Genomic DNA, 27634 nt, shown 5'->3' on the forward strand with positions numbered 1-27634 from the left:
GAAATTTCCACAGAATGTGAAAATTTCTATTGCTGCTATATTACAACAAATAATAAAAATTTAAAAATGGCCGCTATGAAAATAAAAACATATAAAAGTGTTATTTCTTGTACGTTGGTACGGGAACCCTTCGTGTGCGAGTCCGACTCGCACTTGGCCGTTTTTTGTTTTCTTTGTTGCTTTTAGCCTTGAGCATCTTGAGTTTTATGATGTCACGGCTGCGAGTTGTTTTCAGTTTTAGAGTTCCGTAGTCCCACCAACGGAACCATATTACTAAGCCACCGTGTCTGTCCATATGTCGACGATGATGATACTGTTAAGTAATTCACTCTTATTTATTAATAATTCATCATTCATGATTGACGCAATTATTGACTGATGCGGAACCCATCGTCTAATGGACGCCTATCAAACACTCAGCTGTACAAACTTTACTTCAATATAAACTAAAGGCAACCACGCAACCTAGCCAGTTCAATTTCATTTTATAAACTTTGCGGTAAGTGTAACTTCATTAGGATAAGAAAGTTGGATTATCTGTTAAGTAGCTGACTCTTCTCAGTAGAATCTTCTTTCCAAACCGGTCGTAGAGTCTTGATTTACCTATTATAAAACTGAACTGGCCACGTACAGATTGGTAGACTTCACACATCTTTGAGAACATTATGAAGAGCTCTCAGGCATGCAGGTTTCCTCACGATTTTTCCTTCACTGTTAAAACAAGTGCACATAATAGGGATGACGACTATTAGTCAAATCAGCGACTTTATATCAAACGTAAAACGCTCGCTTAGTTAGGGAGCTTGTATGAAATTCACAGATGTGACGTCATACACATTTAAGAAATTTGACGTACTTTTTAAGTTGAATCGATAATTTAAAATGGTTAGCAAACTTATAACTAGTATGAAATGTGGATTTTAAAAATTTTGGACAGTTACTAAGAAATAATTTATTTTTGACACATCATCACCATTCCGGAAAGTTAGAGGAGCGTGCCTGGGATCAATCCCTTTGTCTAGAAGGCCATCGTTTGACTGAACTAAGGAACAAAAATAATCCTTAAATCTTTTATATTTTTAGATGGCAAAGTTACTCGTCACAGGGATCCTTTTGGTGGTCGGCGTGGCAGCATGGGTCAGTGCACAAGCGCCAAGCATCCCTCAATTGGATCCCAATGAGTGGTGGGGTCCAAGTGATAAGAAGGGCACCGTGGACACATCCATCAGACCCTTCCAAGTAACGTTCCCTGAAGAGGTAATTTGTGCTGGTTTTGTTATTTACTAATCTAAACCAGAAGTCGCCAAATTTTTTAATAGCCTTTTTTAGCGTAAAGGTGCTACACCGCTTCCTTCATCAGGGCCAAGAGTTATCTAGTTCTATCTAGTTATTTAACTTATTCTTATATTTTCTATTAGTCATCTTGCCTACTTTCAGCAAAAGAGGGCGATTTGACTTTGACTTCATGTTGACTTTCCAGTTTTTTATGCGCGTCTAAGTAACTTTCTCCAGAACGGTATTGGTAAAACACGGTATAGAAGTAATTATTTTTAGATGATCGAGGATCTAAAAGATCGTCTGCTGAATCACCGTAAACCCGCTCCACCCCTGGAAGGCATCGGCTTCCAATACGGCTTCAACTCCAACGAGTTACCAACCTGGGTGGACTACTGGGCTAATGAGTACAACTTCACACAGAGGGAGGAGTACTTCAACCAGTTCCCGCACTATAAGACTAACATACAGGGTCTGGATATACATTTCATCTGGATAAAGCCTCAGGTAAGATACTCAATTCTTCTTCTTCTTTTTTCTTCTTGTGGGTTGTGCAGGTCCTCGAACTTGTATCACTTCAACCATCTCTGGTCCATTGTCGCCATTGATCACCTTCAATTTCAAAGTTCCGTGATAATACTTGTGGCCGCGAGGTACACCAGCACTTTCCGGAGTACCTAATTTAACCGGTTCCAACACTACAAGACTAGCATACCCGGTTTGGATACGATTCTCTTCATTCCTGAAACTCCAAGCATGGATCCTCGCTAACACTCTAACCTTTCTCATGAGGCCTATAGTTAGCGATTATGTCTCGGATCCATATGTTATGTGACGCACTGTTCGAAAACTTTGATCTTTGGATTCTCAATGCAACATAACTAACCTAATGTCAACATCTCAGGTACCTGATGGCATAACTGTGGTCCCCCTACTCCTGCTGCATGGAAGGCCAGGCTCCGTGCGCGAGTTCTACGACGTCATCCCCGTATTGTCCCAACCCTACGAGGGGTACAAATTTGTGTTCGAGCTGATCGTTCCAAGCTTGCCTGCTTTTGGATTCTCTGATGTAAGTGGTTACGTCCGTATCGGAACAAACTGCTTAATAAGTCTAGTTGGTAGCATATTCAACTGGATATTGACAAGGTCCGGGTCAAGCCAAAAATAGGTTTTGGGGTTTTCTGTTAAGACTATCTCAGTACTTGCCTGCAATTAGGAAATTGCCTCTATTTCATCCCCCGTGCCTTGGAGAGCATGTAAAAGGTGTCCTATCTGATGAACTTAAAACTATTCCTGATCACTCTCCGGTCGTGTCAGATTTCTATCTCATCGGGCTATGAGAATAATAGAGTGGGCCATGGGGGAATAGAGAGTCACCTGTATTTGCTTATACATTTGTCTAATATCTGCCGCGCAGGTGGCTAATCTCCATGAAGGACTTGAATAGCTATTTAATAGGTACAGAGGCTCACGCCTCAATAGATGTTCAATTAAGTTTTCTGAGGTAAATACACAAATATTTTTATACAGGCACCAGCCAGACCAGGCGTAGCACCACCACAAATAGCAGTCATCTTCAAGAACCTGATGGCCAGGCTTGGCCACGACAAGTTTTACATCCAGGGTGGAGATTGGGGCTCCATAATCGGCAGTGCCATATCAACGTTATACCCAAATAATGTGTTAGGGTACCATTCCAATTTGCTACTAGTACAGGTATATGTATATATTTTCATTGAATAAATCATTCATTCATTTAGTTAAGACTAGCGACTTGCCTTGGCTTCGTACGGGCAGAGTGAACTAGAGTGTGGGAACTCTCGGCTAGATCCTGAATCGATGATGACGTAGCAAAGCTAGTTTTGTGTACAAATTGAAAAAGTTTATATTATTCAAGCAAATTGAGTTCGAAAATATTGCGGCTGAAACATCCATTATCTAGATTACTATTTTCTGCATACTTATTTATTCATGTATATTACATATATTACATATATTTGTGGTTAAAGTTATTTTAAATAATTTTTTAATTTACTCACTGTTGTGACTGTGGCGTCACCCGGGTCACAGCTGAAAATCAGCGTCCTGCATATGATGCAGGACATAATGCTGAGCTGTACACCCATTTGGGGTGGTGTCACAGATGAAAATGTATATTTGTATACTTTGTTTTTTATCTGTGACACCAACAACAAATAAATACATTTTCTTTCTTTCTTTCTTTCTTTCTATATTAGGCTTTGGTGTCGTAACATCATAGACATATGGCTACCATAAGGCTACCTGCGTCAAATGTACTAGCATTTGACGTCGGCCAGTGATACTCAAAGGTTGTTGTCATATTTTTATACTTTTACTAATACATTTCGTTCATAATATAGAACAGTTGCACGGAAACCAAAACTCTCATCAGAACCATGGTTGCCTCCCTGCAAGTGACTTCATCAGAAGCCGCCAAAATCAAGAACCTGACAAACACCATAGAAGAGACTGGTTACATACATGAGCAAGCCACGAAACCTGAAACGTTGGGTGAGTCATAGCAAGCCTTATTCAACTTAGGATATTTATTAGTCCAGGCATAACCACCAGGCTTACAGCAAAGACTTTATCATCACTGTAACCTTAAATTACTACTATTTTACCGTACTAAATATTATAAAAGTGAAAGTATGTCTGTCTGTCTGTCGGTCTGCCTGTCTCTCGGCCTCTCTGTCTGTCTGTCTGCTAGCTTTTCACGGACCTACAGTTTCACCAATTTCGATGAAATTTGATCTAGAATTAGCTTACATCCCGGTGAAGGACATATACTTTTTATTCCGGAAACCCAAAGAGTTCCCACGGGATTCTTAGAGGCCCCTCCGTTTAACCGATTTTTATGAAATTTGGTACAGAGGTAGCTTGCATCCCGGAAATTGGCATGGGCAACTTTTCATCCCAGCAACGCAAAGAGTTCCCATGGGATTGTTTAGGGACATCAGCTAGTAAGTTATATTTATAAGTTCTTCTTTCTTAACAGGTGCTAGCCTCTCAGACTCAGCGGTTGGTTTCCTCGCCTACATGCTGGAGAAGTTCTCCACTGGCACCAAGTTGGAGCACCGTAACGAGGCTGACGGCGGTCTCTCCTACCGCTTCTCCAAGGACGAGCTTCTCGACAACATCATGGTGTACTGGAGCACCAACACCATCACCACCTCGATGAGGATATATGCAGAGTTCTTCAGTAATAAGAACAGAATTTTCGCCATTGACGAGTAAGCTTTCTTTACGGATTTTATTTAAACCTCTAATATATGACCTTTACATCTCTATGTCCTTTACACCATTTTGGTTGCCTTGGCGAGATCGCTAGGCAGCGTTATGGTCACTATATTGTAGATACCTGTCCATATTTTTGTTTTGATATGTGAGTGTTTTTTCTGAGTTAATATTGTGGTGTACAAAAGTATATTTCATTCATTCATAAATACCATTATTGAAAGAAAAAGTATCTTTGGCTTTATCGGTGAAGGAAAACATCCTGAGGAAACCTGCATGCCTGAGAGTTCTTCATAATGTTCTCACAGCTGTGTGAAGTCTACCAATCCGCACTTGACTAGCGTGGTAAACTTCTCACTTTTAAAAGAGGTCCGGTCTCTGTAGTGGGCCAGCGATGGGTTGATCGTGACGATGATCATGAATAAATAAAAAGCAATGAAGAGAACACTTATGAGGAGTTCCGTAGGAGAACCATAGTAATCAACCTAGGTGTGAAGTCTGCCAATACGCACTTGGCCAGCGTTATTACACTAAGCAATGGCCAAACTCTTTTCATTCTGAGAAGAGACCCGTACTCAGTAGTGACCCAGCGATGGGTTGAGCTATGATGATGAAGATGTGGTAAATACGTACCGTTACATCTATGGCAAATTCTACTATATCTCGCAATTAATCTTAGTTTACCCCTTTATTTCTATGTCATTTCAAAGTTATTCTTTTGTTAAGATACCCAACCCCAGTGCCAACCTGGAGCATCCAGGCCAAGAATGAGTTTCTGGGCATGACGAAGAGCAAGCTGAAGTACCCCAACCTTCTCGACGTAACACTCCTGGACGACGGAGGACATTTCCTGGCCTTCGAGCTGCCTCAACTCTTCGTCAAAGACGTCTTCCGAGGAATGAAAGCTATCATGGAATTCCGTCAAACGAGGACTGAATTGTGAATGTAATAATAATATGTTAATAATTTCATAAATTAAAAAGTCAATATGTGGTGATCAATTTAAATGTCATAATAATTAGTTTACTGCAGTTTTATTTTATTACCTTGGTTTATAATTTCTGCGAATCTTAAATTAGATTGAATTTTTAGGGTTCCGTACCTCAAAAGGAAAAACGGAACCCTTATCCATAGGATTACTTTGTTTTCTATCTGTCCGACTGTCCGTCTGTCCGTCAGTCCGTCTGCCCGTTTTTCCATCTGTCCGTCTGTCCGTTGTTGACAGACACTCAAGAAAACCAATAGGGTACTTCCCATTGACCTAGAATTATGAAATATGTGTATTATGTAGGTAGATAGGTCTTATAGCACAAATAAAGGGGAATTTGTGGTTACTTCACAAGAAATTGAAAGAAGTACATTCTAAAACAAATTTCTATTTATTTTTATGTATAATGTATTTGATTTATCGTGCAAAATGTCGGAAAAAATACCCGAGTATGTATTATGCGAGCTCTACAAATGAATGAAAACTTAATACAATCGATTTAGTACTTCTTACTTACAGGAAGATGATGCTTTATACTGTCTACTATACCTACATACTAATATTATTATAACTGCGAAAAGTTTAGGCCATAGTCCACTAAGCTGTGACTTTACATAACTTTGAGACGTAAGTAATGGTTTTAAAGACGCAAAAAGACTAAAAGAGGCTAGAGAAGACCTCCCACTAGGTGGACAGACTACATTAAATGAGTCGCAGGGAGGCAATATGGTGGCCTGTGGAAGTCCCTACAAGAGACATATTATGTCCAGCAGTGGACGTCTGACGGCTGAAAATGATGATAATGATGAATTGAAGGCGTGAGTATGCGTGTAAGACCACGTAAACGAAAATTCATTGCCACGAAAACAATAAAGTGAGGTTGCTAGGGAAGTTTGCACCTATTTACTTACCATTTGCTACATAGCTGAATCCAAATTAAGTAAACTATGTATGATTAAGCATACACTTATTAAACAAATATTGATTTAAGTGGGTAATAAATTTAAAATATCACTAGCAAAAATTGTATGTTAACGCAGCTGAAATAATATTAAAATTAAATAACAAAGTATTTAGGTAAGTACCTAATTCAAAAAAATAGAATGATGTAAATTCTATTTTTAAATATAGGTAATATATTGTGTAAAAATCGGTCAAGTGCGAGTTGGAATCGAACACGAAGGGTTATTATTAATAATTATTTATTATTCATTAAATTCTTTATTTGAACCAAATAAATAATAGGTGTACATATATTTTCAGCTTGACATCCTGAAACCCTTGAGTTTATTTGGATATTGCATATTCCTCATAAATATCTAAGATACTAAACTAAATAACAATAGGTATACAAACCAAAACACCGTGCCAAAACTTTTTTTTTCCTGTTATTATCTGCAATCAGTCGGGGGACTATAAGCAGATAATTTGGGCTAAATTTGAGATTTAAAACGGAAGGGCCATTGCTCCATCGTCCATCAGATATCGAGCACGTCAGCTCGTTTTAATCTTTTAACTCTGGGGGCGGCTAGAAGTGAGTTGGCAAGTGGGTTTGGATGCTTGGCAAGACGAACTTTGTGGTTTTTGGAGTACTTGTTTATTTCCTCAGCAACAGTTGGCATATGAAGATACTGGTGTAGTTCATCGTTGCGTGTAAACCAGGGCGCGTCAGTTATTGTCCTTAGTATATTGTTTTGAACCCTTTGAATCCGCATGATATTTGTCTTACAGCTTGTGCCCCACAATTGTATGCCATACAGCCAAAGGGGTTTCAATATAGTGCAGTAAACAAGTACTTCGTTATTAAGCGTTAGCGTGGATTGCCGACCAAGCAACCAAAGCAAATTCCTGAATCGAGTGTTTAATTCATTCCTTTTTTGATCTATGTGATGCTTCCACGTCAGACGTCGATCCAGATAAAATCCAAGATACCTAACGCAAGTAGTTGTTGGCAATTCATCGTTGCCTAGTTTCACGGGAGGACAGTCGCCTCGTCTTAAAGCAAATGTTACATGTTGCGATTTGGAGGCACTTGCTTTTATACGCCACTTTGTTAGCCAATTGTTGGTTTTATTAAGATGTTCTTGTAAGCGGCCACTAGCTTGATTGGGGTCTTTATTACACGATAAGAAGGCGGCATCGTTGGCAAACGTAGCTATGGTAGCATCTGGTGATTGTGGTAAATCACAAGTGAAAATGTTGTATAGCACAGGTCCAAGAACTGAACCCTGGGGAACTCCCGCGAAGCATGAATAAAAGTTAGACCTGGCATCGCGCTGCTTAACTTGAAATATTCTATTGTCTAAGTATGATGCCAACAAGAGGAACATAGAATGAGGTAAAAATGTTTTGATTTTGGCCAAAAGTCCTTTGTGCCATACTCTATCGAAGGCCTGCTGAACATCGAAAAACGCAGCTGAGCAATATTCTTTCTTTTCTAGACACTGGCGTATTGTATGGTAGACTCTGTGAACCTGTTCTGTGGTCGAGTGTTTTTTGCGAAAACCAAACTGGTGTCCTGGAATAATGGCACTGTCATCCAAAGCGTCTTTTAGTCTAGTCAGAAATATTATTTCCCAGACCTTCGATAGAACAGGAGTAAGGCTAATAGGTCGATAAGAGGTGGCTTCTTCTGGTGGTTTACCTGGTTTAGGTATCATGATGATTTGGCTGAAAGAGAAAGCGCCCGGATTCGATCTAATCACCCCTCGGTTACTTAAGGAACTTCCTAAAAAGTGTCTTACTTTTTTGGCAAACCTTTTCAATAGTATGCTCCAAAAAAGCCATTTTCCTGACATCTGGAAAGTGCCAAAACTGAAATATTTTAATGTAGGTAGGTAACTTATCTATTTTAAGGGCTTAATTTTATAAGGGCTTTTTGGGCGTATCACAAGGTTAGCAACCCTGAAATCAATTAAACCGTGTAACCGTATCAAATGAAACGGGGGATCCTTCCGAAGCTGTTTTTGGTTATATTTCCTCGCTATTACAATACTATACTCCCAGCCATTTATTTTCGGTGTATTTTCTCACAAACGCAGTCAGACCACCCTAACAACAAAGTCGTGCTGCCAAGTGATTTAGCGTTCCGGTACGATGCCATGTAGAAACCCATCAGGGGTATGGGTTTAATGAAACTGCCATACCCCATCCCAGATACCACGCTTCCATCTTAGACTGCATCATAACAGCATCAGGTGAGATTGCAGTCAATGGCTAACTTGTACTAGAATTAAAAAAAAAACACGTGTAGTCATCAGGAGTTGTGCCTACCAACATATTCGACTCCGGTGGTTCAGTTAATGTCAACTGTTTAAACAGTTTCCGAAGTATTTACTTTAGAGAGTAACATTTTAAAATGGCTCAGTAATGTTGAATAGAACAGGCGTCACTTTGCGGAAGTCTATGATACACATGGAATAACACGCTTAATTTGCTATAGTTCGCTAAAACAATCAGATCAGATATAGAAAGAATACTTTATTATAATTAATTATTATTATCTTACAGATTCAACAATTGACAATCAAAAAGTGTACAATTGTAAATACAACATAATATAAGTGCAGAAAGTAAATTGATTGAGTAAGAAGATCTAGAAAATACCTAATTTTCAATTAATTATTGTTGACTGTTTTATTTCTTTTATAATACCTACTTAATAGGCGTAATTTCATAGTTCTGTGAAAATATCAATTTGTTAATTATTTCAATTTCGCCTTTATGTCCTGTCTCAAAATATCACCCATTGAACACAACACTTCTATATAAACATCTATTTAGTGTTTCATTTCCGTTTATTTTCTAAAAGACCGACTTTGTGGTAAGTCAGCTTTGTTAATTAGGTATACATAGTTTAATTTTATTTTAACCTCCTGCTGAAATATATAGGCAGGTAGAAATAACATAGGTAGGACCTGAATTACATTGCATCCGAGACATGGTCGCTAACTATGGGTCTCATAGAAAGCCCAGGGTCACTCAGTGGGTGATGGAGAGAGCTATGCTTGGAATTTTTCTACTACTATGCTTAGAGTGGAATCCCTACAAGAGACTTATGTCCAGCTGTGGACGTCTTTCGGTTGATACGACGAATATTTACTTGTATGATTAGGTTAGGCTAGCTATAAAGAAGAAAAAGAAACAAGTTTAAATCATTACATTATTTTAGATGGCAAAGTTATGGAGCCTAGCCTTGGTAATTACCGCAACAGCATGGCACAGCAATGCACTGCCCCAACTGGACCACGACGAGTGGTGGGGTCCACAAGATTTGCTGACGGATGCAACTCAGTTGCAGTCCAGAAGGTCTATCAAGCCCTTCAAAGTTCAATTCGGACAAGAGGTAGGTTTCTGTTCTATTCTTCGGAGTTAGTGCGTTTTAAGCAATTAAATATCATAACTTTAATGGTGAAGGAAAACATCGTGAGGAAACCTGCACGCCTGAGAGTTCTCCTGTTCTCAAAGGAGTGGAAAGTCTGCCAATTCGCACTGGGCCAGCGTGGCGGACTATGCTTTTCTCATTCTGAGCATTGAGCAGGCAATGAGTTTTTTTTAAGAATGCCATGCTAATTATGACTAATACTTCCCTTTCGCCCCCAATTAAGCGTAAAGCTTGTGCCAGGAGTGGGTACGGAGGGAGGATTTGAACCGTCGACCCTTCGGAATTCAGTCCGCTCCTCAACGCTTGAGCTATCGAGGCTTGAATTGAAATTTGATCGTGATGATGATGAATACAATGCTCATTTGTTTACAGATGATTGACGATCTGAGGAGACGTCTCCAAAACCGCCGCAGCTTCGTCGCCCCACTCGAAGGCACCACCTTCGACTATGGCTTCAACCCGAACCAAATTGACACCTGGGCGAACTACTGGGCGAATGATTACGACTTTGCAGAGAGAGAATCTTTCATGAACCAGTTCCCGCAATACAAGACGAACGTACAGGGCCTGGATATACACTTCATTAGGGTGAAACCTGAAGTAAGTTTTGCATTGTGATTTTTAGGGGTCCGTCTAATTCATTTCATAGCCATTTTAGGTAAAGAAGAAGGGTTTATACTCACCCCTTCCTAAAATCTACATATAATAATATAAAAGGAAAAGCTGGCTGAATTACTGACTAACTGATCTATCAAGCACTCAAACCACTGTTCATACACGGTTCGGGCTGAAATTTTGCATACAGATTGCTATTATGACGTCAACATCCGCTAAGCAAGGATCTGTGTAAAGTGAAATAGGGGTATGAAATTTCTGTAATCCGCGTGGAATAAGTCGCGGGCATAAACTATCTTTTCATATCTATTCAAAACCTACAGTTGCTTGATTCTCTGAAGTTCTGAAACCTGTTGGACGCGTTTGGAACCGTCGTAGCTTTAAGTTTAAGTCTACGTAGGAAATTAATTATGAACATACATCTAACAAATTCAACAAATGACCACCAAAAAGTGTACAATACTAACTAATTTGGATAAATAAATGAAAGTTTATTTAGATCAATAAAATAAAGAATAAAAATTTAAATACAATTCATTTTAAGACAAAACAACAACTTAACTTAAAACTAACAAGTGTAAATTAAAAATTTTCAACACCCCCGACAAATCATTTTCAAATAAATAATTATGTATATCTAGGCAACGTCCATCTTGACAACTTGACATTTGTCAATTGACACTTGAATATTATGAACCTAAGGGTTATCTAACCTTCTTTTCTACAAGAAAACTAGAAAATAGCTGATAACTTTTAAACGGCTGAACCAATTTTTTTGGATTATAGCTAAGAACACTCTCGATCAAGCCACCTTTCAAACAAAAAAAAGTAAATTAAAATCGGTTCATTCGTTTAGGCGCTACGATGCCACAGACAGATACACAGATACACAGACACACAGATACACAGATACACACGTCAAACTTATAACACCCCTCTTTTTGGGTCGGGGGTTAAAAATACAAATAATGAGATTTTGTGCGTGGGCTAAAAGAGTTCTGCCTCAGCATAATGCTGCAGTATGATTGATGATGATTCGACTTTCACTTTGACTTCATATTTCCAGGTGCCAGAAGGCATGACCTCAGTCCCTCTGCTCCTGTTGCACGGCTGGCCAGGATCAGTGCTCGAGTTTTATGAAGCTATTCCTTTACTGACTAATCCAACCGATGGATATGATTTCGTATTCGAGGTTATCGTTCCAAGCTTACCTGGATATGGATTTTCTGATGTAAGTAGATATACGTATTAAAATTTTAATCTGTACTGTTTTATATTCTAAGCAGTTTGATAATCACACTATCACACTAATATTATAAAGGCGAAAGTTTGTATATGTGTGTGTGTGCGTGTGTGTGTATGTTTGTTACTCCTTCACGCAAAAACTACTGGACAGATTTGGCTGAAATTTGGAATGGAGATAGATAATATCCTGGATTAGCACATAGGCTACTTTTTATCCCGAAAAATCAAAGAGTTCCCACGGGATTTCAAAAACCTAAAACACGCGGGCGAAGTCGCGGGCATCGGCTAGTCTACTATAATTATTATTAATTAACACGTACCTAATAACTATCATTAGTTAGTGGCGGTCACTAGATGGTGCTTCTCACACTCATACGAAAGAATCATACAGCAGGACCACGCAATATGAACCCATTACAGAAAACAGCGATCTTAATAGATGGCACCATAGGTATCGCAATCTATAAACTGAATCTACTATGAAGCCTGAATCACGCTAGCGAATTATTAATCCCAGAAGCCTATTTGTTCAAGTTCCGAAAATTGGACCAACTGGGCCCCGAGCATGAAAAAAAACATGCTTTTTTTAGATGAATTAAAAAAGCAACATTTTGTGATCAGGGAGCAGTTCGCCCGGGCATGGGACCAGCACAAATAGCAGTCATCCTCAAGAACCTGATGAAGAAGCTCGGCCACAACCAGTTCTACATCCAGGGTGGTGACTGGGGCTCGGTCATCGGCCGAGCTATGGCCACTCTGTTCCAGGATGACATTCTGGGCTACCACTCTACAGCGCTGACTGTACTGGTAAGCATCTCATATATGCGGGCTTTGTACCACCATGAATAGAGTCGTCATCAAGAACCTGGCGAAGAAGCCTGGCCACAACAAGTTCTTCTCTTTAAGGCAAGAGTAATAAGGCATTTTCAAGCCAAGCGTGTCCAACCTAGACCTCAACATTGCTTTTAGCATGATTATCATCAAGCGCAAGCAATAAAAATAGTTAAAATAAGTTTGAAAATATTAAAGAAGCATGAGAACTAAATCATTAATCATCATAACATTTCTTAAATACAGAACAGCTGCGCAGAGCTCAGAAACTTACTTGGAGGTTACATAGCTATGTTGCAAGTGGAAATTAAACAATTCAACAGGACTGCCTTGACAAATATTGGGGAAGAAACTGGTTATGTGCATCTGCAGGCTACTAAACCTGATTCAGTGGGTGAGTTGTAAACTTGATTCTGTGTGTCAGTTATAAGCCTGATTCTGTTGGTAAGTTATAACCACAGTTGTTTTCAACTCAATAGAGCTCTGGGCACATGTAGAGATTATGTCTGAGCATACTTTATCCTCCATAGCTCAGCGGTTATAGGAGCGGACTAACCTGAAATGTCACCGGTCTATTATCATACCCACTCCTAGCCCAAGCTTTACGCTTGGTTGCAGGGGAAAGGCGAATATTAGTCATGATTAACATGGCTAAATTCTGTTTATTGTATAGAAGCAGGCGTTACTTTGCGGAAGTACATGATGTACAAAGAATCAAAAGCTTAATTTACTATAATCCGCTAATAAGGCAAATTTTTATGGTTCAACATGCAGCACGCGAAAAAAAAACTTTCGCCTTTATAATAATAGTGTGGGTACCGATACATATTTTATCCAAATCCGTCTAGTAATTTTTGCGTGAAAGAGTAACAAACCAACTCTCGCTCTCTCACACACACGCACGCAACACACACACACACACACACTTTTGCCTTTACTAATTTTATATTAATATTACTGTGATTCTTTACCAGGTATCAGTCTCTCAGATTCACCAGTTGGTCTTATGACCTGGATACTGGAGAAGTTCTCCACGTGGACTCGGTCAGACAACCGCTTCCTGGCAGACGGTGGACTCTTCAACACCTTCACTCAAGAGCAGCTGATCGATAACATCATGGTGTACTGGATCACCAACTCTATGACGACTGCGATGAGACTGTATGCTGAGTACTTCAGTAATAGCCATCGAGCTTTGGATATAGACGAGTGCGTATTTTTTTTTATATTAGCTTTTTTGCGCGACTTGGTCCTTGTCAGGTGTGGAACGCTCTTCGGGCATCCTGCCATGTATGAATGAATAGGCATCTACTAGACCAGACCTCATCATTGCTTTTTATGCATGCGCAAGCGCAAAGCTTTTGAAAAAATCTTGAGTGACTTGAGAGATTGCTTGGGGGTAACTCCGATCATATAACACTTATGCTGAAAATGGCCGCCAAACAGATAAACTGTTTTCAGGCCACCAGGTTTATTCAGGTGGTATTAATTAGTTAACTGTCGTAGAGAAAAACTCCATTTTTTACTCACCTACATGACATAAAAAAAACCTTTGCCGACTCATTTTCAAAAAATGTAATCCCTTTCCAAGCTGTATGGTCTATGATCTTTGTCTGTGTCGAAGGGGATAAATTGAAAGATTACTACATGCGCAACCACATGTAAAGATCCCACTCACAATGTTTTTTATTTATCCAGATACCCCACCAAAGTGCCAGTATGGAACGTCCAGGCGCCTTTCGATTTATTCCCCCAGCCACTGAACAAGATGAAGTTCCTCAACGTTCAAGGCATCACCGTGTTGACTGAGGGAGGACACTTCTTGGCCTTCGAGCTACCAGAAGCTTACAGCGCAGACGTATTCAAAGCTGTCAAAGCATTTATAGATTTCCAAGAGGCCAGAACGGATTTGTGATTTTGATTGGTACTACATGGACGGAAAAATACTTACTTATTATATAAAGGGTAATAGGTAGCAACATCAATAACCCCTGATTCACACACCCTGTCATCGATGTTCCCTATGAGTTGCGTTGCTGCGCAAAATCCGCTATGTATTTTTTAGAATTTTTGTTTTTGATGTCATTTTGTTTGATGTTATTATAATTTTTTTTTCAATGAAACTACTTTAATACCATAATATACAAGGTGTAAAATAAATAAGTGTATATTTCAGCCTAAATTGGGAAAAATCTATCTATAACAATAATTGCAATTGCCGGTTTTGGTTTCTAGTGGCGGTATGTAGGGTACATACCGTCTCTAGAAACCAAAACCTGATTGAGCTCCTCTGAATAGCTTTTAATTCACAATTCACATCTAATAATACGGAACTCAATGAAAGCCTTCACCGCCCTGAAGACATCCGCGACGTAGGCTTGAGGAAGCTCGAACGCCAGGAAGTTGCCTCCGTCATCCAGGGTGGTGACTCCTACAATGTTGTGGAATTTCAGGGGGTTAATGGGCTGGGCGAGGAACGTGTTATTTGCTTGGAGCGCCCAAAATGGTACTGAAGTGGGCAACCTGGAAAAAAAATAGCGAAAATCACAAAATCAGCTTCCATCTACTGTGTTCCCTCAAAACTATAATATTTATTATTTTTATGATAGTGTTTTTAACCGACTTCCAAAAAAGGAGGAGGTTCTCAATTCGTCGGGATCTTTTTTTTTTTCTTTTTTTACCTACACTTTAAGGAAATTTCAAAATATTTTCAATTTTTTATCAATTAAAAAAAAATACGGAAATCGGTTGAGAATAGAAATGCGGGTACAATATAATATGCAGACAACAATGTGATCCTACAAGGGTTCCATTTTTCCTTTTGAGGTACGAAACCCTAAAAAAGAGTAACTCACTCATTTATTCTTAGATTCCATTGCTTTTTAGAAAACGCTTCAGCGAACAGTCTCATGGAAGTAGTGATGGTGCCAGTGGTCCAGTACACCATGAGATTGTCAACCAGCTCCACCCTTGTATAGTCGTTGTAGAGACCGCCGTCGGGGAGGTAACGGTTCTCCACTCGCGTGAACACAGAGAACTTCTCCAGTATGTAGACGAGGAGGCCAACGGGCGAGTCTGTGAGACCCACACCTGAGACATAGAAAGAAAAGTGAAACACCATAAGGAAAAATACTAATTAGAGTTCCGTACCTGAAAAGGAAAAACGGGACCCTTATAGGATAATTTTTCTGTTGTGTTGTTGTCCATCTGTCATGTCTGTGAAGAACCTGTAGGGTATTATCCGTTGAACTAGAATCATGAAATTTAGCAGGTAGGTAGGTCACGACACGACAGACGGACAGACGCGACGGACATACAGATAGACAGACAGACAAACAGACAGATGGACAACAAAGTGATCCTATAAGGGTTCCGTTTTTCCTTTTGAGGCACCTACAGAACCCTAAAAATGCACAACTGCAAACTGACTGCAAAGGTCTACTGGATTACTAACAACTCACCCAAACTATCAGGTTTTGTAGCCTGCAAGTGTAGATAACCAGTCTCCTCTATGATGGTCGCGAAGATCTCCGAGCCAGGAGCACCCTGGGCGGCGGACATCACTCCCGCTAGAGTTTGGATTTCTGAACAACTATTCTGTATTTCAAACAAAACATATTTTGAGCAATTTCGCTTAAATCTATATTAAACATTATAATTATGATAAAAATTAGGTTGGCTCACTTATTAAGTGATCAGATTAAATAATTTTAATCATCATGATCAACCCATCGTCGGCACACTACAGAGCACGGGTCTCCTCCAATAGTTTTATACCTACTCCAAACTCCATAGTCTACCATAATGGCCAAGTGCAGATTAGCAGACTTCACACACCTTTGAGAACAATATGAAGAACTCCCAGGTATGCAGGTTTCCTTACGATGTTTTCCTTCACCATTAAAGCAAATGACATTTAATTACATAACACCGAAAAGTGAGGTGCGCGCCCGGGATCGAACCCCCGACCTCCGAATGAGAGACGGACGTCTTGACCACTAGGCTATCACGGCTTGCAATAAGCAGCTAATTTGAATAAGTCGATGAAATAACAGTTTAAATTGATGATTACCAACAATAAATGCAGATTTGTATGAAATCCCAATATTTCTTTCTGGAACAAAGTGACCATAGTGATGGCGATTATAGACCCCCAGCCACCGCCGCCTTGCAGGTAATACTTCTTATGGCCGAGGCGTCTCATCAGGTTGTTCAGGATAACTCCCATTTGTGCGGGCCCTAGCCCCGGCCGTACTGCAGCCTAATAGAATATAATAAAATGGATTTTCGAGAGCTATGCCTGATCAAATCTGAGATGAGGAGATCCGTAGAAGAACCAGAGTAACCGAAATAGCTAAACGGATTGCGAAACTAAAGTGCAATGGGTGGGGCACATAGTTCGAAAACACGATAAACGTTGGGGTCACAAGGTGTTAGAATGGCGACTTCGTACCGGACTACAATAGACAGGGGACATTAAATGAGAAGTATGATTGTTCGACGGTGCGTGTAGAAGTCTCTACAAGAAAGGTAACTTGCAGTGGACGACTATCGGTTGATAATTCTATTATTATGTTATTTAATTCAAAAGGCAAAGAGGTCACAGCATCCAAGTTGAGGACGCAAAGAATGAGAGAGAGAGAGTAGAAGATAAAGAGGGTAGAAGAAAGATAGAAAAAGAGAAAGAGAGATAAACTAACGACATTATTTACATCAGAAAATCCAAATCCAGGCAAACTTGGTACAATAGGTTCGAATACAAAATCACATCCTTCAGTAGAGGTAGTAAATAATGGGATTGCGTCATAGAACTCGCGGAACGAACTTGCCCAGTCGTGCAATATTAGCAGAGGTACGGTGTAAATACCAGCAGGTGTCTGAAAACCAGAAGATATGATTAACTCTGACTTCTGGCATAGTGGTAAGTGCTGTGGTCTTATTAGTGGGATTACTGATATCGATTTGGAATTTTAAAATTTCCAAATCTCTGGTCTGGTCTAGTGGAAGGCTTTGGCCGTGGTTACTTACCACCCTTCCGGCTGAGCCATGCCGCCAAGCGATTAAGCGTTACGGTACGATCCCGTGTAGAAACCAGAGGGATATGGGTTAAATAAAAACTACCATATGTCTTCCAGGTTAGCCCGCTTCCATCTTAGACTGCATCATCACTTAAGATTAGATCGTAGGAAGGCTAACATGTAATAGAAAAGACTTGCACCAACTTACCTGAGGTTTTACACTGATAAAGTGTATATCCAGACCCTGTATATTAGTTTTGTAATGAGGAAACTGGTTGAAGAACGTTTCCCTCTGTTTAAAGTTGTATTCTTCTGTCCAGTACTTTACCCAGGGGTCTATTTGGTTAGTGTTGAAGCCGTATTCGAACGCAATTCCTTCCAGTGGTGGAACAAATTTACGATGATTTTTGAGACGGTATATGAGATCCTTAATCATCTGTAAAGATTAAAATGATTTTGTTTTCATCTTCTACCTTCCACCTTCCACATCACACTAATCACACTAATATTATAAAGGAGAAAGTTTGTATGTGTGTGTGTGTGTGTGTGTGTGTGTGTATGTTTGTTACTCCTTCACGCAAAAACTACTGGACGGATTTGGCTGAAATTTGGAATGAAGATAGAAAGTATCCTGCATTAGCACATAGGCTACTTTTTATCCCGGAAAATCAAAGAGTTCCCACGGGATTTCGAAAAACCTAAATCCACGCGGGCGAAGTCGCGGGCATCGGCTAGTTCTTTTTAAGCCATTGATAGCGAGCCTCAAGCGCTTGCCAGTACACGGTCTCCAGAACACGTCTGCCGTCGATTCTGACTGAGACAAACATGACCTGCCCACTTCAGCTTGCTAATCCTTTGGCCTGAATGTCTTCGTTTTAGATTTTATTTGTGAGCGAGATACTCAACATAGCTTAATAAACGTATAATTTGTGAACGGAACAAATTATCAGTGTCCATATTTCCGCTGCATAGTAACACAACATACACACACATCACACTTATTGAAGATTTTGGGTTCTTTGCATATTATGTTATTTATCCCAGTTGAATTCCTCTTTATTTAATATTCCTCAGTAGAAAAACCTACCTCTGGACAGAATTTAACTTTGAATGGTCTGATGGTAGTATTCGTTTTGCCTTTCAACTCGTTCAGCCCCCACCACTCGTTGCGGTCAAGTTGTGGTAGTTTAGGCACGTCCTGGGCACTGGTGGTCCATGCTGCCACCAAAATAAGAACCGCTGGGTAGGGATATTCCGATACTAATAAATACTAGTAGGTACTCGATACTTTTGATTCGATACCAAGTATTTATTGTATCGAATCAATTTTGCGATACATAATCGGTATCGAAACAAAAATACTTGGTATCGAATCGAATCAGCAAACGCATCATACAGAACTAAGAGAGCAAAAACGAGGCAAAAACAGTCAGCTAATCAGGTTACCGAGTTACCGGTATTCGTCGCGTGGCGGCGTGAGTGACGCGTTGTCTCGCGCTGGGCTAGCCGAATTCGTCCGACTTCAGCCGAGCCCGCCCGAGCCGAAAGCGAGAGAAGAAAACACCCGCACCCGCTCGCAAATCATCTCGCCATTCCGCCATTGTGAAAGTGTTAAGTGATTGTTTACAAGTAATTTTATTAATTGTAATCATCAAATTCATCGGTTTATTCCAATGTTATCATGGCACCACCAAAATCTATAATATGGACACATTTTACCAAAACAAACGAAACAATTGCAAAATGTAAACAGTGTTTTAAGTCTGTGAAGTATTGTGGGAATACGTCGAATTTATTCAAGCATTCTAAAACTCATGGAATTTCTGTGGACAAAGGCAAATTACAGAAAAAAGAAAATAATAAGTCCAACGAAAGGTAGGATTCTAAACTTTTCTTTTTTTTTGCGATTGCTTTCCTAAGATGTTAAATAAAAAATCCTACCTACTCCTACCTATTTTATTTGTATAAAAAATAGTTTTGCAGCAGTGGTACTGTGATTGTCTTGTCTATATATTAATAATATATGAATAATAATTGATGACCGGTGATGAGATATTTCCTTTGTATAAATACGATTTAAACAATTTAAGGTTATGTGTTTGTTTTTGTTAGTGTAATAGTGTTGTTAAATGGCGGTAGTGTTGGAGTTGGTATTATCGATACTTTGAAGATTATCGATCTATCAAGTGTTAATTTTTGTTATTATGTTTCAGTTCAAAAAATACAATAGTGTTGGCCAACTCAAGGCATTTAATGGAAGATGATCAACCCCAAGCATCAACATCGAAAATTTCAGAAGATCGTGATGATTGCTCTAGTGTAACCACATTAACAAGTATGGACTCGGAGACTGCAAGGGAGCTATGTCTGAGCAATTCAATAAAGAATGCGTTTGAACGAATTTCATCTAATAAAGGTAAATAAATAGATATTTAATTAAATATTAGCAAAATAATATTAATACATATAGAATTAGTGTTAAAGAAAAATATATAAATATTTAATTTAATATTACATGTATTAAAATTGAGTTTTATTTTTAGCTGGTGGTACGAAGTATAACAGAATTGTTCAAGCATTGATATTTTTTATCTGTCAAGATATGCGTCCATTTAATATAGTTGAAGGTGAAGGCTTTTTACGACTTGTAAAAGAACTGGAGCCTACTTTTAAAGTTCCTGGCGCAAAGTATTTAAAGAAAATGACTACCGAAAAGTACGAAGCTTGTATAACTATTTGTAAGTCCAAATTATCCAAGATAGACAATTTCTGTTTAACGCTGGACATATGGACAGAGACAATGAATGAAGTAGGATTCATGGGCGTCACCATACATTTTGTAGAAAATGGTCAAATGTGTATGTATTATCTTGCAACTCGTGCATTAAGAGAGCGACATACAGCTGAATACATATCGGAAAACCTGCTGGATATTTTGAAAAAATGGAATATTCCACTTACCAAAATTCGTGCTGCTGTATCAGATAATGCCAGTTCAATGTTGGCTGCCATACGAATGTCTTTAGGCGAAAAAAAACATTTACCGTGCTTTGCCCATACTATTAACCTTGTAGTTGAAGAGGCACTAAAGTTGCCCAGTGTTAAATCAGCTGTTATAAAAGTACGAGAAATTGTTAATTGGATAAAAAATAGTGTTGTGCAGTCGGATAAGCTACGAAAAATCCAAATGCGTAATAATGTTTCGGCAGGATCAGTTTTAAAACTTATTGCAGATGTAAGAACTAGGTGGAACTCAACTTTTTTTATGTTAGAGCGATTTCTAAAGTTAAGAATAGTAATATCAGAAATTGTAATTGAGAGTGTAGTGGCTCCAAATTTGCCAAGTGCAGTGGAAATGGAAACCTTGAATGAGCTTACAACTGTATTAAAGCCTTTTGAATATGTAACAAGAGAATCATCGGGCCAAAAGTATGTAACAATCTCCAAAATTATACCAATGCTTAATTGCTTAACTACAGAACTGAATAGTATCACTCCAAACTCCGCTATCGTTAAAGAATGTAAGGATGTTTTATTGAGAGAGCTGAAAAGGAGGTATGGGATGATTGAATTAAACGATCATGCAGCCATTGCAACAATTCTAGACCCAAGGTTTAAAAATCTGCATTTCCAAGACCCCTCTGCATGCGGAAGAGCTATTCAAAAACTTAGAACCATGGTTGTCGGACAACTAAGTAGCCCAAGTGAGTCAGAAGATGATGTCTCATCTACTGCACCACCTGAATACGATTTTTGGAAACATCATAAAGAGTTAGCACATGGGCACAAGAAGAAAAAAAAATCTCATCAGGGAGATGAAGTTTCTCTTTATTTATCAAATCCAGTAGTTTCTCTTAAAAGCAACCCATTTGCAGAATGGGATGACATGAAGTTGGTGTTTCCTTGTCTGTACAAGTATGCACAGCAATATTTAATTGTTGTTGCAACATCAGTTCCTAGCGAGTGCCTTTTTTCCAAAGCCGGTGCAACAATGACACAAACAAGAAACAGATTGTCTTCTAAATACCTTGAACAGTTACTGTTTTTGGGCAATCTTAATGCTGAAGAGTTTTTTGTTTAAATTATAATAAGCCTAATAAACATTTATAATAAATAAATCGTTTTTTTCGTCTCAATTTTCTTTAAATTATTATCCTTCAACGTTCATTGATAGCACCCTCAAAATAATAAAATAAAAGTTCCAAAAAGTATCGATATCAGTAAGTATCGATACTTGAGGAGTACTTATTTGTATAGTATCGAAAAAAGATTTGAGTATTATCGAAATGAGTAAGTATCGATACTTAGGTGGTATCGGAAAATCCCTACCGCTGGGGTGAGTAGATTCGCCATCTATGAAAAATAAAAATTAATACCGATGTTACGGAGTTGATCTTCCAAAGCACTCAAAACTTGTGTGGTCGATTGGAATAAAAACATTAGGTATATTATATGTATTATTAGTGACACACTTTTGCCGTTGATATGGAATAATCAAGCGAAAATATCTAAAAATCGCATTATTAACTTTCATCTATAATTTATATAGGAGAAATCTGCTTGCAATTTGCCTCTAGATTTATTCCCTGGCCTAATACTCACCGAATGTCGTTGGTTATTTTTAAAAATAAAATTATAATACCTTATGCACCATGTATTTATAGATACGACAAACAACTGTGTTACTTGATATCGTAAGTAAACAGGTTTCACTGAATAAACTTGATGGTACGAGTACAATAAATTATGCTTGATACTGAATGAAATATGGATATTTCATACTTCAAAAGAATTTCATAATTGCAGTAGGTACCTATATTTGATATTATTAATAATCTATCCCTGGAGGGTGATTCACTAACTCATTATCTAATACTGAATGATAGCCACCGAGCTCATTTTTTAATCCATTGGATGTTTACTACGAAAAAGTATTTTAATATTACGCAGTGAAGCAGCAATGTAGAACCAACCAACCTCTGTGGCTATCATAAAGTGTAAGACACTGAGTAGTGAATCATCCCGCAGGTTTATGACGTTGTCTCTCCAATCAAAGTTTTGACAAAGTATGGCGCAGTGGTGAGCAGTGAGTGTTGTGGATAAGTGGGACGTCCTGGGTTCGGTTCCCGACAGAATCAAAAAGGCACTTTAGTATTTCTTAATTGTCTCAGATATGGTCTGGTGGGAAGCTTCGGCTGTGGCTTCGTTACCATCCTGCCGGAAACGCCGATTAAGCGGCCCGGTGAGATAGCGCGAAGGAACCGATAAAGAGTAGGTATAGTTCTTCTGCTTGAGGCCTGTTGGCTTTAATGCTCAATTTAGGAGGCACCGGGATAACCAACTCTTAGGTATAAAATGTGATGAGAGACACAATTTAGGAAATTAACGTGTTTCTTTCTTTCTAAGAATAAAACATCCAATAACATTATACAGACAACATTTATTGAACTTCAAATTCACAATTCACATCTCATATTGCTATGATACTCCATGAATGCCTTCACTGCCTTGAAGACATCTGCAGCAAAGACCTGGGGAAGCTGGAAGGCCACGAAGTGACCTCCTTCATCTAGCACCGTAGCTCCAATGACGTTGGGGAATTTGAGATTATTCACCGGTTGTTTGAAAATTTCGTGTTTGGCATACAGAGCCCACGTCGGTACAGGTGTGGAGAACCTGGGGAAAAACAATTATTATGTTACTGCAATCTTGTAATTCTACGTGATCAAATCAGAAATGAGGAATTCTGTAGGAGAACCAGAGTAACTGATATAGCTCAATGGGTTACGAAGCTGACGTAGCAATGGGCAGGGCACATAGTTCGAAAAACCGATATATTATGTTGGGGTTCTAAGGTGTTAGGATAGTAGGATGGCGACCTTGCGCCGGAAAGCGTAGCGTTGGAAGATCCCTCACTAGGCGGATAGACCCCTCACTAGATGGTTTGACGACATCGAACAAGTCGCAGCGAGCCCTTGGATTTATCTCTCAAATCAAAATACCTGGAGAGTCACGTAGGCTACTTTTTATCACGGAAAATTAGAATAAATCCACGCGGACAAAGTCGCGGTCATCAGCCAGTAAATTAAAAAAAAAAACAAAATATCTTACTCGTCCATTTTTAGTCCTCGATATTTGTTGCTGAACCCTTCGGCGTATAGTCTTACGGAACTGGTGATAGAGTTGGTGCTCCAATACACCATGAGGTTGTCGATCAGCTGCTCCCTGGAGAAGTCCTCGTACAGACCTCCGTCGGCTAGAGTCTTTTTATCGAAGCGGGTCATGACAGAAAACTTCTCTAGCATGTAGGCGAGGAAACTGACCGGCGACTCTGTGAGCATGAGACCTGTGAAAAGAAATTCTTATTAGAACTTGGCTGGACAATATCTATCCACGGAGAGAACTTATTATAATAGAATAAACAAAAGAAAGACAAAAGAGTCAGTGCCCGTTAATTTTGAGTGATCAACCTCAACTCAACTCAAGAGACAGGAAGAAAAGAAGTTTTTTGACTCAAAAAACCTTGTACTATTGGACTTTTTTGACTGTTTCTTTCAGCTAAAAGTAGCTATGACCAGATAAGACTTTTGACTGTAATCTGTGTTACTTTTACTATAAAATTACTCAAGCATTTTTGAGAGCAGCTGCCAATAAATCAAAATGTCTATAAATATAAGGTATTATAGTAAATAGACCTTATAGTTTCATGATGTGTCAAAGTCTTACAGACTTTCAACCTTAGGGTGGTACAAATTTTATGGTCCATGTTTCATGAAAATAGCAGCTTACCAATAGTGTCAGGTTTTGTAGCCTGCATAAAGAAAAATGCAGTTTCCTCTATAAGAGCCACTATAGGGTTGTTACTGACGGCCCCCTCGGCGGCGGCGATCACTCCAGTGAGGGTTTTTACTTCTGTCCAAGTGTTCTGTGGTTCAAAATATGAATTTTATGATATACCCCGTTAGAAAGCTTAAGTTGCAGTGGGCAGGCTATATTCTTGACATAGGGGTGATGCCCGTTGGAGCCAACAAGTTCTACGGTGGAGATCGCGTACAGGTAATCGTTGCCTGGGGCATTCTTCATCACAATGGGCTTGTGGAAGGTGGCTGGATGAGATAGGTTGAGAAGCTGGTGTGGCAATTCATTCGGAAACACCTGTATCCAGCAATGGACGTCCACAAGCTGACGATGTACAATGGATATACATCACTGTTCAAAAAGTTCCTTATTTTTATTCAATGACAATACCATTTCACTATCATGGTCTCGCCTGGTGGCAAGTTACACTGCAGTCTAAGATGAAAGCGGGCTAATTTGGAAGGAGTTCGGAAGTTTTAATAAAATTCAGTTCACTATTTGGACGCGGTATCACATCGTTTTGGTGGCACGTCTTTGGTGCTTGGGTGGTCAGACTTTACCAGATCAGAGAGAACTTATAAATTAATTGTTTCTGGTATGGTCTGATATCAGGATTCTCAAAGTCAAAATTTGGTACTAAGACACCAAATTTTGGGTATCTCAACTGTGCTAGTGACATCTGGCCCCTAAGGGGGTGAGTGAACATAATGGGCCAGGAAGAGGGATAAAATAATTTGTAGAGAGTCAAGAAGGTGGCCCGGGAAAACGCTAAGAGCAAGTACCGAACAGGCACCCTTCTGCTATTTGGCCCTCATATTCGAAAGGTTGGTGGGGTTATGGTAGATGGAAGGTTGTCCCAGATCAAAAAATTTGTAATACATACCAAAGCAATCATCATGTTGGTGTGGTAACCCAATACTTCATCCGGGAACATGGTAGCTATAGTATTAGCGGTTATAGCTCCCCAGTCGCCTCCCTGGACGTAGTACTTATCATGGCCGAGTCTGTTCATCAGGTTTCTGAGAATAACTCCCATCTGTGCTGGCCCCATACCTGGACGTACTGCAGGCTGTAGACAATTTTATTTAAAAAAATATACAGGTATAATAGATCCCACTCGATACGATAGCAAAAAATTTTTTTGAAGACTACCACTTTTTTAGGTCTTGTTTTTTCGTGTAAAATATAACCGGATATGTCACCCGGACCTTTACAACAAATCAATTGACACCTCATTTATCAAAATCGGCCCAGTAGTTTAGGCGCTACGGTGGAACACACAGAATCTGGTTTCCTTCCTTTTGGTTTTGCCGCAGTCGAGTAAAAAGGAGGGTGGAATGAGGTAAACAGCTCTTCAGAGCACTTCCCATCACAAAGGCAGTTCATCCTGCTTTTGTATCCATGTACTTACATCAGAAAATCCAAATCCAGGCAAGCTCGGGACAATAACTTCAAACACAAATCCATGTTCTTCAGTCGGAGTGGTCAGTAAAGGAATGACGTCATAGAACTCGCGAATGGAGCCTCCCCAGCCGTGCAACAGGAGCAGAGGTACTCTGGTAACGCCGGCGGGCACCTGAACATTTTTAGGGTTATATTAGTACAAAGTCAAAGTCTTTTATTCAAATTGGGTACTATTGTACACTTTCTGATTGACAAGTAAGCGTTAACGCATTTGCGTAACGTAATCCCTGACGAAATTGAGCGCCACGCACACTATAACAATGTGTACGTGTGCACTCACACAAACCTAGCGAAATTGTCTTCGTGAAATAGAACATCAGACTTGAAGTAAGTGGTTTCTGGTGCACTAAATTACCTGAGGCTTCACTCTGATAAAATGTATATCCAGACCCTGTATGTTAGTTTTGTAGTGAGGGATCAGGTTAAAGTAGTTTTCTCTCTGTTTGAAGTTGTATTCCTCCGCCCAGTATTTCGCCCAGGGGTCTACTTGGTTAGTGTTGAAGCCGTATTCGAAAGCAATTCCTTCCAGTGGTGGGGCGAATTTACGATGATTTTTGAGACGACTTTTGAGGTCGTTAATCATCTGGAAATAACAATTGATGATTTATGATAAGGATGATTTTTATATTGCTTCCTTAGTACGAAAGTTGCGTTTTCACTACAGTAATATCACGCAACAGTAGGTACCTACCATTTCTTTTTTAGGGTTCCGTACCCAAACCAACGACCCAACGATAGACAAACAGGGCATAAGAAAGCCTCATTTGAGGTTTTAAGGGATATATGAGTAGAAAGCAATTCTCAGAAATAAATATTATTGAAAAAAAGGGACCTACCGTAGGACAGAATCTTATTTTGAATTTTCTAATGGTTGAATTAGTTTTGCCCTGCGACTCTGCTGGACCCCACCACTCGTCGAGGTCCAGTTGAGGTGGAGTCAACGCCTGTGCTTGAATGACGCATGTTGCTACGCCGATGAATAATACCAAGATCCCAGAGTCGAAGAACTTAGCCATCTAAAAAAAAAGGTTTAGTTAATTTTTTTTAACCGACTTCAAAAAGAATTTCAGGAAGGTTCTCAATTTGTCGATTTTTTTTTATGCATGTTTCCCGATTACTCGAAGACGCCTGGACTGATTTGGATTTTTTTTTTGTTTGAAAGGGCACACTTTCCAGGTGGTCCCATATAAATTTTGGGAAGATTTGATGAATATCTTCGGAGAACTCCTCAATAAATAGGAGTAGATTGCTGGCGATCAGTACAATAGCTTAGTAAACAGTAGGTTTTTAACTAGGCAGCAACTTACCTCGCGTGGAAGTTGGTGGAAAAGAACAAACTGAATAGGAAATTGCGTGTATGAACCATTTTATAAATAGTAAGCTACGTACTAGTAACTAAAAGTGTTTGAACAGCTGTTGACTAAAGTCGTATTATTAATTTAAATAAAAACCGGCCAAGTTCGAGTCAGACTCGTGCACCGAGGGTTCCGTACTCGGGTATTTTTCCGAAATTTTACACGATAAATCAAAAACTATTAAACATAAAAATAAATAAAAATCTGTTTAGAATGTACAGGTAAAGCCTTTTTATATGATACCCCACTTGGTATGGTTATGGTTATCTTACTTTGAATTTTAACACACATTTTAATTTTTTTCGTGATGTAATCACAAATTCACGGTTTTCGGATTTTTTTC

The 27634-nt window shown here is 39.2% G+C and overlaps 4 protein-coding genes across 4 annotated transcripts; 2 read left to right on the plus strand and 2 right to left on the minus strand.

The window, feature by feature from the left end:
• Nucleotides 1-1078: 1078 nt before the first annotated feature.
• Nucleotides 1079-14511, plus strand: LOC123865744. The gene is made up of 14 exons (XM_045906960.1): nucleotides 1079-1257; nucleotides 1555-1782; nucleotides 2180-2344; nucleotides 2806-2991; nucleotides 3657-3807; nucleotides 4295-4529; nucleotides 5260-5437; nucleotides 9693-9866; nucleotides 10278-10505; nucleotides 11587-11751; nucleotides 12387-12572; nucleotides 12843-12990; nucleotides 13571-13805; nucleotides 14295-14511. Exons 1-14 carry the CDS (start codon nucleotides 1084-1086, stop codon nucleotides 14509-14511), a joined length of 2670 nt encoding a protein of 889 aa, XP_045762916.1. The 5' UTR covers nucleotides 1079-1083.
• Nucleotides 14512-14902: 391 nt separating this feature from the next.
• On the minus strand, nucleotides 14903-18850 carry LOC123865750 (juvenile hormone epoxide hydrolase-like). The gene is made up of 7 exons (XM_045906968.1): nucleotides 18702-18850; nucleotides 17823-18050; nucleotides 17309-17473; nucleotides 16669-16857; nucleotides 16058-16193; nucleotides 15452-15686; nucleotides 14903-15119 (listed from the first exon to the last, which is right to left on the minus strand). The coding sequence occupies exons 2-7, from the start codon at nucleotides 18048-18050 to the stop codon at nucleotides 14903-14905; spliced, it is 1170 nt and encodes a 389-aa protein (XP_045762924.1). The 5' UTR covers nucleotides 18702-18850.
• A 10-nt stretch (nucleotides 18851-18860) lies between these two features.
• Nucleotides 18861-21807, plus strand: LOC123865599 (E3 SUMO-protein ligase ZBED1-like). Its single transcript, XM_045906746.1, has 3 exons — nucleotides 18861-19489; nucleotides 19828-20030; nucleotides 20158-21807. Exons 1-3 carry the CDS (start codon nucleotides 19296-19298, stop codon nucleotides 21693-21695), a joined length of 1935 nt encoding a protein of 644 aa, XP_045762702.1. The 5' UTR covers nucleotides 18861-19295; the 3' UTR covers nucleotides 21696-21807.
• A 1229-nt stretch (nucleotides 21808-23036) lies between these two features.
• Nucleotides 23037-27257, minus strand: LOC123865602 (juvenile hormone epoxide hydrolase-like). The gene is made up of 8 exons (XM_045906753.1): nucleotides 27244-27257; nucleotides 26773-26952; nucleotides 26292-26519; nucleotides 25884-26048; nucleotides 25356-25541; nucleotides 24404-24539; nucleotides 23726-23960; nucleotides 23037-23290 (listed from the first exon to the last, which is right to left on the minus strand). Exons 2-8 carry the CDS (start codon nucleotides 26950-26952, stop codon nucleotides 23071-23073), a joined length of 1350 nt encoding a protein of 449 aa, XP_045762709.1. The 5' UTR covers nucleotides 27244-27257; the 3' UTR covers nucleotides 23037-23070.
• Between the last annotated feature and the right edge of the window lie 377 nt (nucleotides 27258-27634).

Source organism: Maniola jurtina, chromosome 5 (genome assembly GCF_905333055.1).
Source record: "Maniola jurtina chromosome 5, ilManJurt1.1, whole genome shotgun sequence".
Taxonomy (NCBI): domain Eukaryota; kingdom Metazoa; phylum Arthropoda; class Insecta; order Lepidoptera; family Nymphalidae; genus Maniola; species Maniola jurtina.

Bases quoted from the DNA above. Each gene is read 5' to 3' on its own strand.
- LOC123865750 (XM_045906968.1), bottom strand. From the start codon at position 18,050: ATGATTAAGGATCTCATATACCGTCTCAAAAATCATCGTAAATTTGTT. The intron at 17,474-17,822 runs GTAAGTTGGTGC...TCTGGTTTTCAG, and splicing joins TTATCAGTGTAAAACCTCAG to ACACCTGCTGGTATTTACAC. The intron at 16,194-16,668 runs GTAATCATCAAT...TTTGAAATACAG, and splicing joins CAAATCTGCATTTATTGTTG to AATAGTTGTTCAGAAATCCA.
- LOC123865744 (XM_045906960.1), top strand. From the start codon at position 1,084: ATGGCAAAGTTACTCGTCACAGGGATCCTTTTGGTGGTCGGCGTGGCA. The intron at 1,783-2,179 runs GTAAGATACTCA...TCAACATCTCAG, and splicing joins TCATCTGGATAAAGCCTCAG to GTACCTGATGGCATAACTGT. The intron at 12,573-12,842 runs GTAAGCATCTCA...TCTTAAATACAG, and splicing joins CTACAGCGCTGACTGTACTG to AACAGCTGCGCAGAGCTCAG.
- LOC123865599 (XM_045906746.1), top strand. From the start codon at position 19,296: ATGGCACCACCAAAATCTATAATATGGACACATTTTACCAAAACAAAC. The intron at 19,490-19,827 runs GTAGGATTCTAA...ATTATGTTTCAG, and splicing joins AATAATAAGTCCAACGAAAG to TTCAAAAAATACAATAGTGT. The intron at 20,031-20,157 runs GTAAATAAATAG...TTTTATTTTTAG, and splicing joins ACGAATTTCATCTAATAAAG to CTGGTGGTACGAAGTATAAC.
- LOC123865602 (XM_045906753.1), bottom strand. From the start codon at position 26,952: ATGGCTAAGTTCTTCGACTCTGGGATCTTGGTATTATTCATCGGCGTA. The intron at 26,049-26,291 runs GTAATTTAGTGC...AAAAATGTTCAG, and splicing joins TTATCAGAGTGAAGCCTCAG to GTGCCCGCCGGCGTTACCAG. The intron at 24,540-25,355 runs GTATGTATTACA...TTTGAACCACAG, and splicing joins CCAACATGATGATTGCTTTG to AACACTTGGACAGAAGTAAA.